General features: G+C 33.7%; 1 protein-coding gene across 2 annotated transcripts; it reads left to right on the top strand.

Annotated features, from left to right (window-relative positions):
- The first annotated feature begins 579 nt into the window (after positions 1 to 579).
- LOC114425045 (structural maintenance of chromosomes protein 6B-like) lies at positions 580 to 18,424 on the top strand. Of its 2 annotated transcripts, none has more exons than XM_028391784.1 (29): positions 580 to 688; positions 789 to 944; positions 1,031 to 1,136; positions 1,220 to 1,353; positions 1,986 to 2,041; positions 2,446 to 2,532; positions 2,606 to 2,926; positions 3,838 to 3,957; positions 4,353 to 4,487; positions 5,926 to 6,002; positions 6,089 to 6,164; positions 6,910 to 6,984; positions 7,176 to 7,280; positions 8,000 to 8,169; positions 8,273 to 8,375; positions 9,729 to 9,841; positions 10,902 to 11,106; positions 11,531 to 11,665; positions 12,367 to 12,481; positions 12,597 to 12,682; positions 12,772 to 12,867; positions 13,861 to 13,997; positions 14,107 to 14,209; positions 15,437 to 15,516; positions 15,617 to 15,695; positions 15,921 to 15,978; positions 16,499 to 16,596; positions 17,581 to 17,675; positions 18,074 to 18,424. In XM_028391784.1, exons 2-29 carry the CDS (start codon positions 794 to 796, stop codon positions 18,129 to 18,131), a joined length of 3,174 nt encoding a protein of 1,057 aa, XP_028247585.1. In that variant the 5' UTR covers positions 580 to 688; positions 789 to 793; the 3' UTR covers positions 18,132 to 18,424. The 2 variants fall into 2 exon arrangements, with proteins under 2 accessions (XP_028247585.1, XP_028247586.1); XM_028391785.1 differs by having other exon boundaries at positions 629 to 688; positions 765 to 944.
- The last annotated feature ends 1,186 nt before the right edge of the window (positions 18,425 to 19,610 follow it).

Raw genomic sequence — 19,610 nt, 5'->3', positions numbered from 1 at the left:
ATTATTTTTCAATCATTTTACACTTTTTAACTATTTCAATAATTATTTTTATCAAATACTTATAATTTAATAAGTTAATTTTTCAATTTTCAACTACCAATTAACTTTTCAGTTAATTTTGTCAAATATAATCAATAACTCTATCTGCCACCACTGTGCCTCACCCAACATCATCGCACCACCACGTGCCACTATAATACCTTCACGTGGCTCCTCCAACACCATTGTAAAGTGTCAGGCTTTGGGGATTAGGTTGTGGGGGCTGTTGATTTTGGTGAGTGGGGTTGTGATGAAGGTAAAGGGGAATGGGTAAGGGTATCACCTTATTCCGGAATGTAAAAATTACATTGCAGAATTTAATTTTACATTATGTAATTGCTATTCTGGAATTTAACTTTACATTACGTGTTATTTCAGAATGACCATTCCAGAGTGTGGATTTCTAGTAAAATGAGTATTTTTGTCCATACAAAGAAAATGGGAGGTGCAAGAATCAAGATGCAAAGTGCAGAAAACAAATGCCAAGTAGATAGCAGAGAGCCCAACCCAATAGCAGAGAGCCCAACCCAACAGAGAGCCCAACCCAACCCAATAGCTAAAGCTCTAAGCCTTCGCCTTTCTTTTTCCTTCCCGCCAGTCTTTTGCAGTTTCGCTTCCTTTCTTCCTTCCACACTGTTTTGATTGCCTCGTAAGTCGCGTCGTTTTCTTCTTCCTTCACTTACTCCATTCGTTACCTATTTCAATTCATTCTGAGTTCTATCTAGGGTTTCCCACACTCTTCATCGCAGGAACGATGGGGGAATCCAGTTCTAGGGTTTCCCACACTCTTCATCAACCCACCGCAGGCATCGTCAAGCGACTTCGACTCGAGAACTTCATGTGCCATTCCAAACACGAGACCGAGTTCGGAAACCACGTCAATTTCATCACCGGTCAAAACGGAAGTCAGTGTTTCTTTTCTTTTTTAATACACAAACAAATCTGTTTTTTTTTTTAATATTCAGTGTTTGTTTGGCTCTGGCCTTTACAGGTGGTAAGAGTGCAATCCTAACTGCACTGTGTGTTGCATTTGGCTGTCGAGCCAAAGGGACTCAAAGGGCTTCCACTTTGAAGGATTTCATTAAAACTGGCGCCACGTAAGTCTGCCATTTGTTATCATTGGATTGAATGATCAATATTTGTTCACATTGCTCATAGAATTGCTAATGTCTCTATATAGTACTGCTGTCATCCAAGTTGAAATTCAAAATGAAGGAGAGGATGCTTTTAAACCTGAAATATATGGTCCTGTTATCATTGTAGAACGTAGGATATCTGAATCCACAAGTTCTACTACTTTAAAAGATCACCAAGGTATGTTGCCTCGTGTTTGTACTTCTTTTCAGTTCTAAGCTTTTTACTTACTGCTATAATGTTTTAGTTGACCGCACATTAATTTTCATGAGATATAAGGCCCGTTTGGTGTAGGCTCTTAATCAGGTCTCCAAACATCACTATGAATTCAAGTGAATGGACTAGATTTATAAAGGCTAAGGAGAAAAAGAGGAATGATGATGCTTTGCAAGTTGACAAACTTCACAAGAAAATGCATTTAGTTTTTTAATTTTAAGAAGTCATGTCAATAAATTTTTCGAGTACAAAAATCTTGGGTGACCTAGAGTTTTTTCCTTAAAAAAAACTTCATCCTCAAAGAGATAGAGGTCATCAACCCCCTTAGCGCTGACAATCCTCCTCCTCGAACTCAACTCCTGAAAAGCGAGTAGTGAATTAAAAAATAGCCAAACAAATTAGGTCATGTGTCAATTTACTGATGGAATAACAAATTTGGGACATAAAGGACATTGTGAAGATTAGAGATTTAGATTAGGAATGGAGTCAACACTAGCCATAGTAGAAAAGGTGCCATTTGCAATTTTGATCTTTTAGGACTGTAATTCATCTTGTTTTTGCAAAGAATGAATATCATTATTTTACATTGTTGACAGGAAGGAAGGTTGTCAGTCGGAAAGCAGATCTTCTAGAAATCGTTGAACATTTTAATGTAAGCTTTCTCTCCTATAATACTTGTATTAATTGGATGGAACATCTTATGAACTTGTTCTTATGCTTTGCTGCTGCATTGTAGCATGATGAGAATTTTAAAAGTGTATTATTTTTGGCATGCTTGAATTCCAAGTTATCTTTACAAAGGTTGATGTCTGGGAAGAACTGATGTACTTATAAGTTGTGATTAGGTCGTGAATAGTGACCTATTTTATTTAGCTGTCTTAGTTGAATTCATTGTGCAAAAGCCTCTGTTGCATATGCATGGTTAAATACTTAAATGTTAGATCCCCTATCATTGCATTCACTTAATAACAAATAAATCTTCAGCAATGCCTTTATTTCCTTTTTTTAGAGATTTTATTTTTCTTACAACTTTTCTTGAATCTATTCATTTTGCAGATTGACGTGGAGAATCCATGTGTAATTATGAGTCAAGACAAAAGCAGAGAATTTTTGCATTCTGGGAATAACAAGGATAAATTTAAGGTTATCTCTTCATGTTGATACTGTTGTTTCAATAAGCCTTACTAAGAAGCAACACTGACACTTTATTTATCAGTTCTTTTACAAGGCCACGCTTCTTCAGCAAGTCAATGATCTTCTGGAAAGCATTTCCAATGAAATAACTTCTGCACAATTAGTAGTTGAAGAATTAGAGACTGCAATAAGGCCCATAGAGAATGAGCTTAATGAGCTGCAAGTTAAAATTAGAAATATGGAACATGTTGAACAAATATCCATACAGGTTCAGCAGTTAAAGAAGAAACTTGCATGGTCATGGGTTTATCATGTGGATGAGCAACTGGAGCAACAAAATGTAAAGATTGAAAAGTTGAAGAATCGGATACCTACCTGCCAGGCTAAGATTGATCAACAACTGGTATGTCGACCTATGTGCCATACTGTATTCTTAACATGAATCATAGATTGTATACAGTAGAAAATGAAATCTAGGAATTTCATCGGGTGTTTGTTTATAATTCTCATTTTTGGCAAGAACTGCTAGTGGCTTCTACATTGAAAACTTAAAATCTAGATGGGTTCATGATGGATAAGAATTTTACATATGGTCTTGCTGAATATGTGGTTAGTCGTAACTCATAGTATGGTAATTTGACTGGTTTCCATTTTCATCGATAAAAGTGTTTGTTAGGACCTTAAATGAGAATATGGCAATTGGTCAGATTGCACACCAGCAGCATAAGCCTATGGTATGGAGAGTATAGGTCTGGAAGAATAAGATGCAGGGAAATAATGATGAGGTGGCGAGAGAGAAAGGGATGAGCAAATTATGTGAGGGGTTTTGTTATATGGGGATCGTGTAGGGAGAAGGCATGTCTTGGATCGATTACAAGCTTATGATACCATAATAGAATTCAGAGAAAAACAAACAGGATAGAGAACGATACTGAGATAAAGTGAACTGTAAAACTATCATTAGTTCAAAGTACAGAGAGTGAAACCTTATATGTAAGCTATATGACTCATTCCTGAGTCAGCAACTAACAGACTACGTGACAAACTAAATAACTCTGTAACAGAGGAAATGTAAAGGAAATTACAATGAAATGAAAGTGTAATGTAAACTTAAATGTACATATTTACATAAAGTGAATATCTCTAATACAAGATAGTATTGGATATTATCCCTATATTCTAACGTAAAATGTTATTTGTGAAGGCCTTCACTATGAATACAATTATCGTCATTATCTTTTATTGCTATTTTCACTGTTTCTTTTTTTGTGTATATTCTATTAGTGTTAAATTGGACTCTAATTTCTTTTGCAGCATTTAGTTGAAAAGTTGGAGGAAATCTGGTCCAAGAAGAAAGAGGAAATTAAAAGTATGTTTGCAAAGACATCACAAGTTAATCAAATGAAGGAAAATTTAAACCAGTCTGTGTCCATGGTATGTTGGAAGTGGGTGGTCTTACTCCTAATTCCTCTTTTGTCAAATGCTTTTGAACAATATTTACATGAAAGTTTCATACTGCAATTTATACTCCTAATTCAGCTATATGCTTGTCATTTTACTTGAACTAGTTGGTCTGGAATACTTTCCATTTTAGTACGACTATTTTATACATCAATTGTTATCATGCTTTTGATTTTTATTACTCATACTTCATATTCTGTCTGTTACAAATGCATCTTTCTCCATGAAGGCAAAGAAAGAAGCATTTGAACTTGAGGGAGACTGCAAATGACTATTATATATTTCAATAATTATCTTGTTTTTCATTTTTATTACTCATACTTTATATTTATATTCTGACTGTGGCAAATGCATCTTCCTCCATGAAGGCAAAGAAAGAGGCGTTTGAACTTGAGCGAGACTGCAAATGCAAAACCAGCAACATACAGAAGATGGTTAATCAACTTGAAAAGCTTAAAAAACAAGTACAGGATATCCATGATCAGCACGTAAAAAATTCTCAGGTTCTCCAAGTTCCTGGCTTCGGATAATATTTTTAGTTTATTATTCTTATTCCTTATTCTTATCTCTGCCACTGCTTTGTTTTATTTGTGGTGTTTTTATTTAGTTTTTCAATTAATTTTGTGAAAGTGTCAAAACATGTGATTCTTTTCTTTGTTTAGTGAAACACTTCCCTTTCTTCATTGGTTCCTTGAATTCTTTTTGACAGCTTTTAATTAAATTTGGATATTGTTGGAAAGTCGCCTTATGGGGTTTATGAAGTTGAGTTAAACCGTAAGCCCAATTTCTAAGTTTTAGAAATCTAATAGATCATAGTCAGATCATAGAAAAGAAGGAAGAGAAGATAAAACTTCAAAAGAAGAAATGGGAAAATATTATTGGGTAATTGATTTCTGAGTTACAACACTCTATTTATAGAGTTAGGAAGTTAGTTACAATACAGTTAGGTAGTTAGGATTCAGTTAGTTAGTTATGACAACTGTCACCAGCTGTCAATAACTAACTTTACAAACTGACACAGTGTTGTGCTAACTAACCACAGTTATCCTACTAACTACTAACTTGAGAGAGTGCAGTTGAATACTGCACCTCTCTATACAATACTCTAATAGACTTAACTCCTACAATATGAATCAAATTGTGAATCCAAAGGCTGATTCTTTGAATTGAGATTTGAGAAATATTTGCTATTGAAATAAGAACATAATACAGAATTGGATCCAAAAAGAGGCCCAATAACTCTTTTATTCAAGTGAACAAGGTCAACATGACCAACACAAATACTAGTGTAACTTCAAGAGCAGCCTAGCATCTTTGAGAGAACCCTGCTCTCCTAATGAACCTTTAGTGTCTAACCAACTGACTCTTTGCTATTTCTCTTTATATGCATTTTATTTACATTTTTCAGTTAGTTCCTTTCTATTACTTATTAAACTCCCTCACATACCCCTTTACTATTGGGTGCCTATCATTGTCTTAAAACCTATAAGATTTTGAAATTTTGCTGTTTTAAATTTTCTTTCTTTTCATGGCAAAATAAACTCTTACTTTTATGTTTTACCCATCTCTAATGGTTTGTAAACTTAAGTATGCTTGTGGAAAATGGGCAGTTGAGTTTATTAACTTGGTGGAAAAATGTGCTGTATTTTTTGGTTAGTACATTGTTGAAGGAATTATGATGTATGACATATAATATATTTATTTATATATGTTGTATTCAACGTCAACTACCTATTTGTTAGTTGTTACTGTTTCATTTGCTTGTTTATTTTTCATAACCAGTATCAAATTATCTTTAATGTTTATCACTCGTCCTTTTGGTTGTACCATGGTTTTGACTTTTGATCTGCTTCATCAATTTGAAATTGCTCATATATGATAACAGTGCCATTTCCTTTTTACAAAGAAGTTCAATGCCTATCATTTTTCATAATAATGCAGGCTGAAGAATCTAACATGGAGGAGAAACTGAAGGGGCTTAAAGATGAGGTTCATGCAGCTGAGTCAAAGCTGAAGAGGTTATGATTTTACTTGTGTGGTTTCTCATATTTGTGTTTTACTTGAAATTGAGCTTCCACTTCCTAATAGTCCTTTGTTGTTTCAGATTGCAAGAAGAAGAAGCTTTGTTACTGGATAACATACATAGGCAAAAGGATGAAATCCGAAAGATAGCTGATAAGGTGTGCTGTTTATTAATGCTTTCAAATTGTGTAATAATCCTTATTCTCTCTTTGGTTGCTTGTAAACACATTTATATTTATGGTTTCGATTTTAACCTCAATTAAAATTTGAGAATTGTTACATGTTCTTTACATATTCTACTAGATTCAGAGATTCTTCTCTCTGTTTGATACTCACCTCTCTCTCTCTCACACACACACACACACACTGCCTTTCTGCTATCTTTTCACTGTTACACTTCCTAATTTCAACCATTCGTCAGAAATGGTTCTTTTGATATAGAAATTAGAAAATGGTCTGATCAGAGAAGTCATTGCTTGTTTCTGAATCCAAGAAGCTCGGTCTGGACTCCAAACCTGCAGAAAATAATTTAAAATATGTTTTACAGAAGTATCTAGAGTTGTTATGACTGTAATTTCAATAAAGTCGATCTATATAATTTGAGCAATTGCTAATACATGTACTTTAGAATTCATTTAATGGTCTGTTGTGTGAAGTTGAAGAGTTGAAGAAATTCACCTTTGAGACATAAGCAACATTGATTTAATGCATTATATTGTTGCTACTCTTGGCTCAGATGTGTCCCACCTTCAAATTTTTATTTATTTTTTCTGATTACGTGGTGCTGTGCAAGATCTTCTGATGCAGAGTTGTTTTTTTAATATCTTTTTGAAGCTCATCAGTTTTTGAAATTTGTTTATTGTAAGATTCGTTATATTAGTTTAATTCATCTGCTTTTCATAGATCGATGATCATGAAAAAAGTTATAAAGATTTGATGTGTCAAATTCGTGGTCTTCAACAAAATCAAAGCAATAAGGTATGATGAATCTAGCACTTTTTTTTTATGAAGCTTAAAATGTTGGTTTTTCGTTTTTCATTTTTATGTATTTTGTTCATTTCCATTAGATCTATTAGACTAAAGAAATCTTCATAAAAATTCTTTGCTTTAGTGTTGCTAAGGACATTATTTCATGACTAATGACTTTGACAATCTTATTCTGGAAGCAGATTACTGTTTTTGGAGGAAATAAAGTGTTAGATTTGTTACGTATAATTGAGAACTACCACCAAAGGTTTAAGATGCCTCCAATTGGTCCCATCGGTGCCCATCTGGTAATATAATTTGTAATGCCTTCTTGTCATATCATATATTATACATTGCTTTCTCGGTTTATGTAGAGTCTGTTGATTTGAATCAAATGATGTATCTGTCTTTGGATAGCTGTTGCCCTCTTCTCAGTGGAAGAAATAGATGAATACACTGATATAATTATATAATTTTAATTTCACTTGTCAATGTTTTTCTCCAGTGTCTCATATTTGGGATAAGATGGTTTATTCGATTCTTTTTGGGTTTATGCCCATGGCTTTTTCTATTGGATTTATTTGTTAGACATACGGTATCAGATTTTGCATTTCACTTTTTTCCTTGGTTTTTCTGGCCCTAAGATTTAGGGGTCTCCTGCTCTGTAATTCTCTCTCTCTCTCTCTCTCTCTCTCTCTCTCTCTCTCTTCCCCTTTTAGAATTTAGATTCAAATATATTCTCACTTCCCAGGCTGTATTAGTTAAACTGTGCAGGTGTTACTCCTCCGTGTTTAATGCTTTTTATCCCAATTTTTCTAATTGATGTAATGCCATTTTCAAGTTTATTTCCTAGCTTTGTCAGTTAATTAAACTTTAGGCGGTTGCTTAATTGCCACACTAAATTATTATTTGACATTGCTTTTTATGGTTTAGCAGAAGTTGCTTAAAGTTGATAAATGGGTGTTGCATGTTAATTACTTAATTGCCATTCAAATTATTATTTTGGATTGTTTTTGTGGTTTATCAGAAGCTTCTTCATGGTAATAAATGGGCACTTGCCGTAGAACATGCTATTGGGAGATTGCTCAATTCTTTTATAGTGACTGATCATGCGGATTGTCGTCTTCTGAAACAATGTGCGAAGGAAGCACACTTTGGTCACCTTCAAATTATTGTTTATGATTTTTCAATCCCAAGGTAAAGTGTTAGCTCAATATCTCTTTGCCTGGCCATGTTCTTTTATGTTTCATATTTTTGGTTATATCTAGTTGTGATCTTGTTCTTTTACTTTCTGGTATAGGTTGACGATACCACAGCACATGCTTCCTGATACAGAACATCCATCAATTCTTTCTGTCTTACAATGCGAGAATCAAACTGTGATTAATGTCTTAGTGGATCATGTAATTGACAAATCTTTGCCTACTGAAAGTAATATCCTATTTGAATGATTTTTTATTGCTTATTGAAAGGAAATTAAAGATCTTTTGAGACTATGTTTTCTTTATTTTGTTCTTTCCCATTCTTTACTTAGTGTTGTTCTGGGACTGGGAGGATATCTTATCCCCCTTATTTTAAATCTTTTTTGTTATAAACTCTTTTATCTGAAGTTATATATATATTTTTTGAGCTCTTCGTCAATCATGTCAATTATTAACTATTGTAGCATATTAATTATATCCTCAGTTAGCTCCATTTGTTCTTAAATTGTTATAGACATTTATTTTTTGTGGAATTCTTTGGCATTTTTGGAGATTGTTGAGTAACTGAGTTTTACCTTTGTCCTTTGACTTGTTGACTTGCTTTACTATATCTGAGAGAAGAAAAAGAAGCCAAATTCTTGTGGCAATTTTATGCCTCTCTTTTGTGTATGTGGTCCGTTTGTAATTCTCAAATCTTTAAGAGATCTCTGGACGAGCAGTTGCTTCATTATTATATAATATTAAGCTTTTGGCTTCTACTTGGTTTAAAGGCAGGTGTTTTTATGGGTTTCTTTTAATGAAATGTTAGACATTGGGTAGCTATGATAGTCTTAAGTCACTAAAATATATAACTATGTTTTTTTTTTTGTAATCACAAATACGTTTTTTATTGTTTATATTGAAACACAACAACTAAATGTCTCCCAAAAATTACATGGTTTTTATTGTTTATATTGAAACCCAACAACTAATTTTTTTCCCACCAGGTGAGGACGGTTACAGGAATTAAATGATGCCATGATGTTCTATTTGGAATCATGTTTATAGATATATGGTTGACCTCTAAATCCTTCTTAATGGTTTCACTTATAGCTTTCTTTTGTCTCCCCCTACCACTTTCCATAGGGCTACCCATTATTGGATTTACTTAACTTACTGGGACTTCTACTAGTCTCTTTCATGCATACCCGAATCAACTAACGCAAGATTTTACCATTTTTTCTTTGGTAGGTTCTAGCCAACTTTCTCCACAATGCATTCATTCCTAATCTAATTGTCTAGTATGTCTGTTGGAAATATGACTATTTTAGGAGATAAGAGCTTCTTTAATGTTTTCCTAGTAGGCAAGATACATGGTATAGCTAGGTTCAATGCATCTTAGGAAGTAGTGGTATCTTAATTGCTCTATTGTAATTTTTGTTGACATTAATTATCTTTGTAATTGAGCTCTAATTTTCTGTTATTATCTGGTGACTTTCTCTTATTTCCCTGCTGTAAAAAAAAGAGTTTCAGGTTTATTGTTAAACGTTTCTAATATGTTTATTCCTTTTCTAGGGAAATGTTGAGAGACAAGTGCTTGTTAAGGATTATGAAGTTGGGAAAGTGGTTGTCTTTGACCGAAGGATTCGAAATTTGAAGGAGGCCTATACAGAAGATGGATGTAGAATGTAAGTCAATGTTAATTGACATTGCTATTAATGTGTCCTAGGTGCACTTCTTGTTGTGTAGATAGATAATTTGTTACTTACTAGAGAATCATATTTATGCAACACATTTGAGTGAAATACACAATTGAAGTAAAGTTCTACATTTAGAGATGACAAATTGCTTTTTTACCAGCACTTGGGTTCCATTATCTATTGGTTGAGTTTTGTGTTGAACTGTTGAGACCTCGGCATGAGAGTTCTTGCAGCTTCTGGGCCATGGTCATCTCTTGAGTGCCTCTCTTGTGTGTTGGGGTTCCTTTTCTGATCTTTTTACTTCCTATGAAAAAAAGATAAGGTTATTTATCTTAGTTATTATAAAGCTGCTGTCTTTCTTGCAATATGCATGATTAGTCAATATTCCTTGATATTATCTTAAGAGCATCAGTGATAAAGTGTTTTGGGATTCAGTCCCTGTTGCTGCTATGCTCCGAGGCACTACTGATGTGTTGAAATACAACACTTGTCCGTGAGGATATGTTCTATTGGGAAAAATCCAAGTCCTACATTGGCTAGAGATAGTGCGAAGATAGAGTATATAAGTGGAGGGAAACCCTCACCCTATGAGTTAGCTTTTGGGGTTGAGTTAGGCCTAAACCCACATTCTAAGATGGTATTAGAGCCTATCCTAGATCCATTCAAAGGGTCACCCACCATGTTATCCACACGCCAAGCTCAAAAGTGCTTGGACGTGAGGGGGTGTATTGAAAAAAATCCAAGTCCTTCATTGACTAGCGATAGTGCCAAGATAGAGTATATAAGTGGAGGGCAACCCTCACCCTAAGAGCTAGCTTTTGGGGTTGAGTTAGACCAAAATCCACATTCTAAGATGTTCCATTTTTTTGCAATACCAAAAGCATCAGTATGTATCCAAGTTCCAACCCCTGTCGTCGATTTGGTACAGAAGTTTTAGTTTGGAATAGTATGGCTCAAAGCTTCAGACTGTTGGAAATTTCTACTGTATGCATGTAAAGCCATTGCCAATAAGTTAGGAGCTGGGTTTCCTAATCTAAGTTCTTTTTAGGTTTTGTCGAGGTCCAGTGCAGAATTTTCTTCAACCAAATATGAGGCGAAGAACTGGTCGTCTTTGTGGTTCTTTTGAAGATGAGATTAAGAAACTTCATGCTGAAGCGTCTGATGTAAAAAATGAAGCCAATGGCTGTAAAAATATTAAAAGAAAGGCAGAGATCAAGCTTGAGGAGCTTGACAAGAATATGAATTCTATCAAGGTAAAATATTGCTTAAATTGTTATATAATTGAAATGTTTTTTTAAATACCTTCTGAAATAAATTTAGCAATGTTGTACTGCTTGAAGAAAAGAATCATTGACTTTTATTTATTACCACAAGATAAAACTATGTTTCATGCTTGAAGAAATCCCATAGAACTAACTCCATTGATAAGCTACGACCATGATTGCCACAAGGCCACAAAGAGAACATATTGTAAGAGGACCTTAAAATATTTTCTGTCTAAAATTCTAAATCCTCTAAAATGTAAATGATATTAACAAAATATACTAAAATGGCTAAGATAAACTATGTTTCATGCTTGAAGAAAAGAATCATCAACTTTTATTTATTGCTTTTAATATATTCCATATGTACTTATGTGTGCTTCATCTGTTACTTTTTTGTTTTCTTTCTTCGTAGAGGCAATGTGTAGATGCAGATAAAAGTTTAACTTCTAAGAAGCTAGTGTTGGAGCAGGAAGAAATGGATTTGTACACTGCTAAAAATAGTGCAACACCTTTATCCTCTGTTGATGAGCTCATTGAAGAAATTTCAGTTAGTTCTCTATTATCCATTCCATTCTTAAACTAGACATTCTACTTGTTCTAAGCAGTAATGCTAATAGTTTGGTGAAGGCACAATCATGCCGTCAAAACTATTCTGTTTACTTTTTTTTTTCTTTTCTTTTCATGCTTTTTTTTTTGGGGGGGGGGGGGGGAGATGAGGGATGAAACTTTAAGGAGGTTGTCTTTTGCCCTACACCTCTCTGCTAACGGTAGGTAACAAGAACAGAAGATTAGAAAGAATAAAAAACCGAAGACAACCTTACATCAAGGCATTTGTTAATATAAGCAAATAATAATTTTTTTATAAGGAATAAACTTATAATCGAATCTATCTAATGTGAAAATAAATGAGTTGCACAGTAAATTTTTTGCGACTGCTTTTGACTTGCACTCAAACTGTAGATGCATATGAAAATATTAGAGAATTTATAACATAGGAAGGGTATTGTCGTAAAGGATTAGAAATAGTAATGAAGTCAACTTATCAATTTGTTAAATATGGAGACATTAAAACCAAACAATTACGTACACTTGACTGGAATTGTAGAGTTGTCTGAAACATGCATCTTGGTTCCCTGAGGTTTTTTGCTATACCTAGTGCCAAAACATGCTACTGGTCCCTAATGCATTTTGCAAATGTAATATTTTGTTTCTAAGTTTAAACAATGTTTTATTTTAATTGAACACTAGGAGATCCAGAAAAAAATAAAAGACGAGAAAGTCTTGTTGGAAGGCCTTCGGCAAAAGGAGTGTGAAGCAGCAGGAAAAGCAGATGATCTTAAAGTCAAATTTGACAAACTGTGTGGTATGATATAATACTAGTTATTTGCTTTATGTGAGTGTAATCATATGCAGTTATGTTTATTTAATTGTAGAAATGTTATGTGATGCGTATTCTATTGGGTTCCATAAAAATGTAGAATCAGCGAATGGTGAATTTGCTTCCTATGAGAAAGCTGAGAGTGAACTTGTAGAAATTGAAAAAGAAATGGATTCAGCAAAAAAGGTTTTATCTTTTTTGTTAGTGAAAACCTGAAAATATATTCTATCCTTTTGTTTTTAAATTGCATTGACTTTTTTACAAATATTTTACAGGCAAAGGATCATTATGAGGGTATCATGAAAAACAAGGTCCTACTTGATATTGAGGAGGCAGAGGAACACTATCTGGAGCTTACAAAGATGCGCAAGGTGCATTTTGATTTAGATTAGTGATGTAAATATTTTAGATTGAACCATCATTTTATTGATATGCTTATCACTTTTTCTATTAGATGTGAAAGCAAGTGTTTGGTCAATGAACTGGACCATAAGTTTTTAGCTTGCTCCAAATTACATACTGAAGTGACAATGAATCCAGATTAATATAAATATCCTGTTACTCCTAATGCTGTAATGCAAGCCCTATTCTTATTCTATGCCATAATCCATCAGAAGAGCGATGTTCCTGCCGGAGGAACAGAGGCCAAGAGAAGCAGTTGAAAGAAAAGATAATATGTCAGTTCAGAGGAGCAAGGCATTCCCATTGCATATTGGACAAGGAAGCACCCTTGAGAAGCCTGATGAACCAAAACCTTTTAGGAAGATAAGAAAACAAACCTGTCCCATGTTAGTTGTGTAGGGAGAAATATGTGGCTATAATTCAGGGATTTTGCTCCAGCTGGATACTCGAAACTGCCATAAGAAGTGCACTACCCAAAAGAACCTTTTATCCTTTTTAAACCTCTAGCAGATGGAGAGAAAAAAACAAGCTTCTTAGACATATATCCAGCTATCTCTAATCTGCACTAGAGTTTGTTTATTGTAATATCCTTCAGATTCACGTTCTGTTTAGTATCTGTAGACCCTGGATTTTTAGGCAATGATTTTGTTTGTCAGTCTAATTGGGGTAATATTTTGAATAGTGCAACCTTTTTTATAATTTATATTTTGCTTATCTACCCCTTCCTTTGGTTCTTTCAAATTTATTTGTAAAATGTTATGAATTGAAAGATCATCTTGCTTATTATTATATGAGTGCTGTGTGTGTGTGAAGAAATCTGCTGATAACTTCACTAAGTTCTTAATGCCTATAAGTTATGGGATTTACATATGCATTATGGGATAACTCAGTATGTAATATAACTCATAGAAGATGCATTAGTATCTACATCTTTCTGATACCAACCTTTGTTTAAACTGCAGGAAAGTGTTGAAAAGGCTTCCATAATTTGCTCCCTGAATGAACTTGATTCATTAAGCGGTTGTGAAGGGAATACCCCAGAGCAAATCAGTGCACAATTAGAAAGACTAAATCAGACAATTAGGCGTGAGAGCCAAAGGCATGACATTATAATATTGATTCACATTGTCATGTTATGCTCGAGCAGTACTTCTGTTTGTATGTGTGTCTTTATAATGTTTTTCTTCCTTTTGGGTTTCCCTCTGTAGGTACTCTGAATCAATCGATGATCTCAGGATGCTGTATAAGAAAAAAGAGCGTAAGATTATAAAAAGGCAGCAAGTTTACAAAACTCTTCGACAGAAATTGGATGTATGTAATTTTTGGTTTTGTTTATTCTTACCATAAATGCAATTTTATGGGTATTGTTAGATAAAAGGAACCTGTCTGCATTCACCCAAAAGATTTAGCTTTTGGATTAGTTAGGATGGGCCTTTGCTGCCTCGGCATTGTCCAGTGTCCGCATGATAGGACCCAAAATTATGAATAGAAAAACTGGGATATAATAACACTGAACGAGCTAAAACAGAGGAATAAATCCCTGTTACAGTACAAGATTTGGGAAACAGTAATGGAAAATGAACATTGGTTGGAGCACTGCTCCAATGGAAAATAAGAAATATAGACTATAGGAGCCCCCTTTTCCTGATGAAAACCCGTTTCTTTACTCAGCCTGGCCAACCAAATTACTCTCCAGATGAATGATGCTCCCGACCAATTTCCTCTCCCTCCAATGTACTCCCTTCTCTCCTCTTGCTGCTTGATTCCCGTATCCTCCCCTCCAACCTCCCCCTGCCAGCTGTCCATTCTGTTATGCCCCTCTTCTCTCTCTTCTAATTCCCTCTCAGTTGCTGTTACACATTTCTTTCTTTCATACACCAACGGCTCTTGTTTCTTTGGCCTGTTTCCCCCTTTTACTATTCCTTCAGACCCTCTCCTCCCTTTTCTTCTATATACTTGATATAGGGCCTATTACCGCACTTCAAACCCTAATGGCTCTTGCATTAGTTTTGTTAAATATAAAACCATTCATGTGCTTTCACCCAAAAGCTTAGGCTCTTAAGATAGTTGGTTGACTTGTTTCATGACATATATTAATTCAACATATTTTTTTGCTTCTATGCACTGTCTTCTAGGCTATAATAGTTAGAATAAAAGCTAATATAAATTAATATCTTTTGGGGGAGAGTAATCATGAAACTGAGTCTCCTGATTTAGTGGGATAGCAATCAAGAAACTGATTCTCCTGATTTTTTTAGTCAGTTGGGTCTCTTGTAGTTATCCCTTCCTTTTTTAAACTGTAATTATGACAGCAAGATTATAGCCTCTAAATATTAGGATTAGTCTCGTATATAACATATACTTGTAATATCCTTGTACTCATTATTAGAAAATAGTATTAGTTCTTAATCTCCTTTTTCAAGTGTGATTAGATTTTTTTTATTAGTTCATTCTTCATTTGTTGCAGATGCTTTTTGAGGTGATTTTTTCCCTTGTTTTAATGCTTTTTATGGAATAAATTTTCGTATCTTGTTTCAGGCTTGCCAGAGAGCCTTAGAGTTACGAAAGAGAAAGTTTCAGAGAAATGCAACTTATCTGAAGCACCAGCTTTCTTGGAAGTATGTCTTTCACCATATATCATCTTGTAACGGTATTCCATTGTCACAAGGATTTGTTTTTCTTCTAACCTTGACTTCTTGAAATCATCTTCATGCTCAGATTTAATGGCCATTTGAGAAAGAAGGGGATTAGTGGACTTATCAAAGTTAACTATGAAGATAAAACCTTAATGATTGAGGTAAAGTTACTCTTTGTTAAAAATATTTCTTTGCAACATCTATTACCCTGCCTTTTCTAATATGCAAAATTTTTATAGTTATTTTTTTTTTGTGAAGTAAATAAATACTAATTTGTGTTATATGTTAAGCTTTAGTCTGTACTTGGTGAAACATGTTTCTTAGATTTCAGTGTGTTACTAAATTGTTTCCTTATTTTAATTTTAATTTATTTCTTTTATTTATAGGTACAAATGCCACAAGATGCATCAAACAGAGCTGTTCGAGACACTAGGGGGCTTTCAGGTTCGATGTAGAATAATGATGAATATGCTGCCATCATAGGATGAAAAATGAAGATATATATTTTTGTTGGATAAAATGTATTGGTTCATTTTGGTTCCTTAATTTCCAAGTTTCAAAGCAGATGGACAAGGGAAACAGTCATTAGGGTTTAGCCTAGGAAAAGGGAAAAGAAAGAATGAAGGCTAACAACATATTAGATATTAAGATGTTTCTCTCAGATACTGTTACCCAATTCACCTTTTTATATTAATTTGGTTCATTACTAGTACTACTTGTGCAGGCCCAAACCCATTACTAGTCAGACTTGTAGCCCTAATGTCTTCTAATGGCTTGCATAATCTCATATCTGTCAGTCTGCATATGCATTACTTTATTCTTGTATATAAATATAAACTAGTCATAGCATTCCTCTAGTGATTGAGTTTTATTTAACTGTTTGGCAATTTATTTAACACGTCATATTTTACAACATTGTCATTTTATGTTGTATGTGTATATTTATATATTTTTTTATAAACAGGTGGCGAGCGCTCTTTTTCAACATTGTGCTTTGCATTGGCGCTTCATGAAATGACAGAGGCCCCTTTTAGAGCAATGGATGAATTTGATGTCTTCATGGTATATTTGTTTGCTACGATTAATTTAGCATTATCATTGTTTTGCCTTTATATAGTTTAAATTATAGTGCTATATTTTTTGTTGCTTACATATGCACTGCAAAGCATTGCACTTCACTGTAGGGACAACATAGTGGTCTTTTCTGGCCCTATAACACTGCTATGCTGATGGTGTCCAAAATCCTGAGAATGGCCTACTGTATTTCAGTTGGAGGGGCATTTTATGGAGGTGGTTTTGGGTAAAAATAGTGTTTTAACTTGTAGAAAATCCTTTCAAAGTTCACAACTATCATGCCTCACTTGTGTCCTCTCCCACCTTGTGACTACTGCACGACCCCTGTGATCCTCTAGTGACTCTCAGGCAACCCATCTGGCTTCTTTTTTAACTTCTCTCTTGTTTTCGTTCTCTGTTCTTCCCCCCCAGTTTTCTCTTGTAATCTTGTTCTCATTGTTCTCTTTCATCAATCTGTTTTCTGATAATCTGTTGTGTATTTGTCTCTCTACTCTGAGTTCTTTTTTACTATTTTCTCTCGTTCTCGCTTCTCATTGTTCTATTAGTCTCTGTTCTCTGTTTACTGTCTCTCAGGTCTTGTTTTTGGGCATTTGTATACTAAAGACCTTAACCCATTCACTCCTTCTCTGTATCTTTTTGGTTAGTCATGGCATTCTTTGTTACTATTTACTTGATGTTTGCTTAGTGCCAAAACCTATAAGTTTTTATTGTTAATTATGAGCATGTCAAGATTTTTGAGTATCTTTTTTTAATCTTTGAGCATTTATGTGTATTTAGTATGAATTATATAATTGTATAAGAAATTTCAAAATAGCGGTGATCCCGCTATCCGCTATACTGCTTTAGTGTTGTTGAGGTTAGCTACTATCCCGGATTGATAACTATGGTTTGTACTTTGTTACTTTGTTTTATATAAAATTTAGAAATCTGCTCATGAAGTTTCCTACTATGGGATTTGGATTTAATCTTCAGGATGCAGTAAGCCGAAAAATCAGCTTGGACACCCTAGTTGATTTTGCTGAGGCACATGGATCACAGTGGATATTCATTACTCCGCATGATACTAGGTATTTGTTTCAATAATAGACATGATTATTGTTGTGAAGACATTCTTGTGTTGTCTTGGGCTTGTAAGTTTTAAGAACTGTACTGTACTATACTAAAATATATTACTTTAAATAGGTTTTACGAACTCACAAATATAATCAAAGAAAACAAGAAAAATAGAAAAAAAGGAAATTCTATTAGTGATGACTGCAAACAATAACAACGTTGAGAATTCTCCTACCGGTGGTTTCGTGCACATTAAGCTTGCAGTATGTATATATAGCAGTGATTTAAAAAAATTTAGACCTAGGTCTCATGATTGTTGGGCTTGGGCATTTGAGTAGCCTAGTTCATTGAAATTTCAATCTAATGATAGGAAATCCCGTCTTGACTGTATTATTGTTGTCTAAATGTGCAGCTCGGTGAGGGCAGGGGACAGGATAAAGAAGATGCAAATGGCCGCTCCACGTTCTTGATCGTTTGTAATTTGCTTAATTTATGGCATCGGGAAACCCTATGAAAATGTATTTTTTGATTCTGCGTTTAATCATGTCCATTCATTTGATGATTATTTACTTCAACTTTTTATTTTTTGTTGTGGCGTTTGTGAGGGGCATGCTTAAGGCAGATTTATACATTTTATTTATGTAATGTAAATATGTATAGGTTAATCGTTCAAAGTATATTCCAGGTAAGTGCTTCGCTTTGATTGGTGAAAAAAAAAAAACATAAATTTGCCTTTCAAATAAGAAATTCTTGTGTACTTCAACAGCACTCTCGATATTAAATCTTTTCTGGTGGAATCAAATCTTGCCACCATAATATATTCAACTGTTTAGAGTTCAAGAAAGCAAATATAACACATGAACACAATTTGAGACATTTATTTTGTCAGTTTTTTTTTAAGTTAATCTTATATTTTGCTCTCCTTTCTTCAATTAGAATTGCTAGTGATTTTTTTATTTGGTGGAGAAAAATAGAATTATTAGATAAAATAGAATGTAATAATATTTGCTTCTTTCATTATATAATATCTTATTTCAAACAATTTTGTTGATAACTAATGTCATTCAACAACAAAAACTGACTAATAGCATTTCTTATATTAGTCCAAATATGACCTCAAATATTAGCGTGTTAGCGTATGGCTGTAAATATTTTTATTACCAAATTAATTATATTTTTATGCTATAAATTAATTATATAAATGTCTTAAAGATTTAATTAAAACTATTTTAATTGACCAATATGGTGGCTAAAAAACCAATTGGTCGATTGAACGGTTTCCTCAACATGTTTCCACTTAGCCTTTGTAACAAACAAAAAACGTCTTCACAAAATGAAAAGTTTAGATGGGAATTCACTAGGATATATAGGTAATTAAATTTACCTAAAATACATTACAGTAGGAACAGGTGTAATATTTATTTTCCTCTTTTAGCTTTCAGGCGGGGTTTAGTTTAGATGCCAAGTATTACTCCATGCTTTTATTTAATTTTATTATCAATTTTGATTTTGGAATGAGATGTGATTTCTTTCGCCGAATATTTAATAAGTAGAATATAAATCATGTGTTAGCAACTAACACTATTTTATTTTATTTTGTAATATTCTTTCTCTCTCTAATCGTATTTGTTGAGAGATTCGTAATGACAATTTTAGTGCTAAATACCACTGTTAATCAATTAATAACCCTCCTTGAACTAGTTATGAAAATCTAACAAAAATGATCTAATATATTGTTTGTTTTTAAAGACCTAACAAGTAACAATTACTTATAAACCGAACTTTTCACTTAACCCTGCCGTTACTATGTTATTGTCCAAACTATAATTTATAACAAAATAACAATTTTTTTTTTACCTTAAAATCGAGTAACAAAAGCTGGAAATTTTTACTGGCTCTCTTAGAACGATGATTACTCCTCCATTGGTGGCTTGCGAACGAGTATCCGT

The sequence above is a fragment of the Glycine soja genome, chromosome 9 (genome assembly GCF_004193775.1).
Source record: "Glycine soja cultivar W05 chromosome 9, ASM419377v2, whole genome shotgun sequence".
NCBI classification, from domain to species: Eukaryota; Viridiplantae; Streptophyta; class Magnoliopsida; order Fabales; family Fabaceae; genus Glycine; species Glycine soja.
This window is presented reverse-complemented; position numbering and strand designations above follow the sequence as displayed.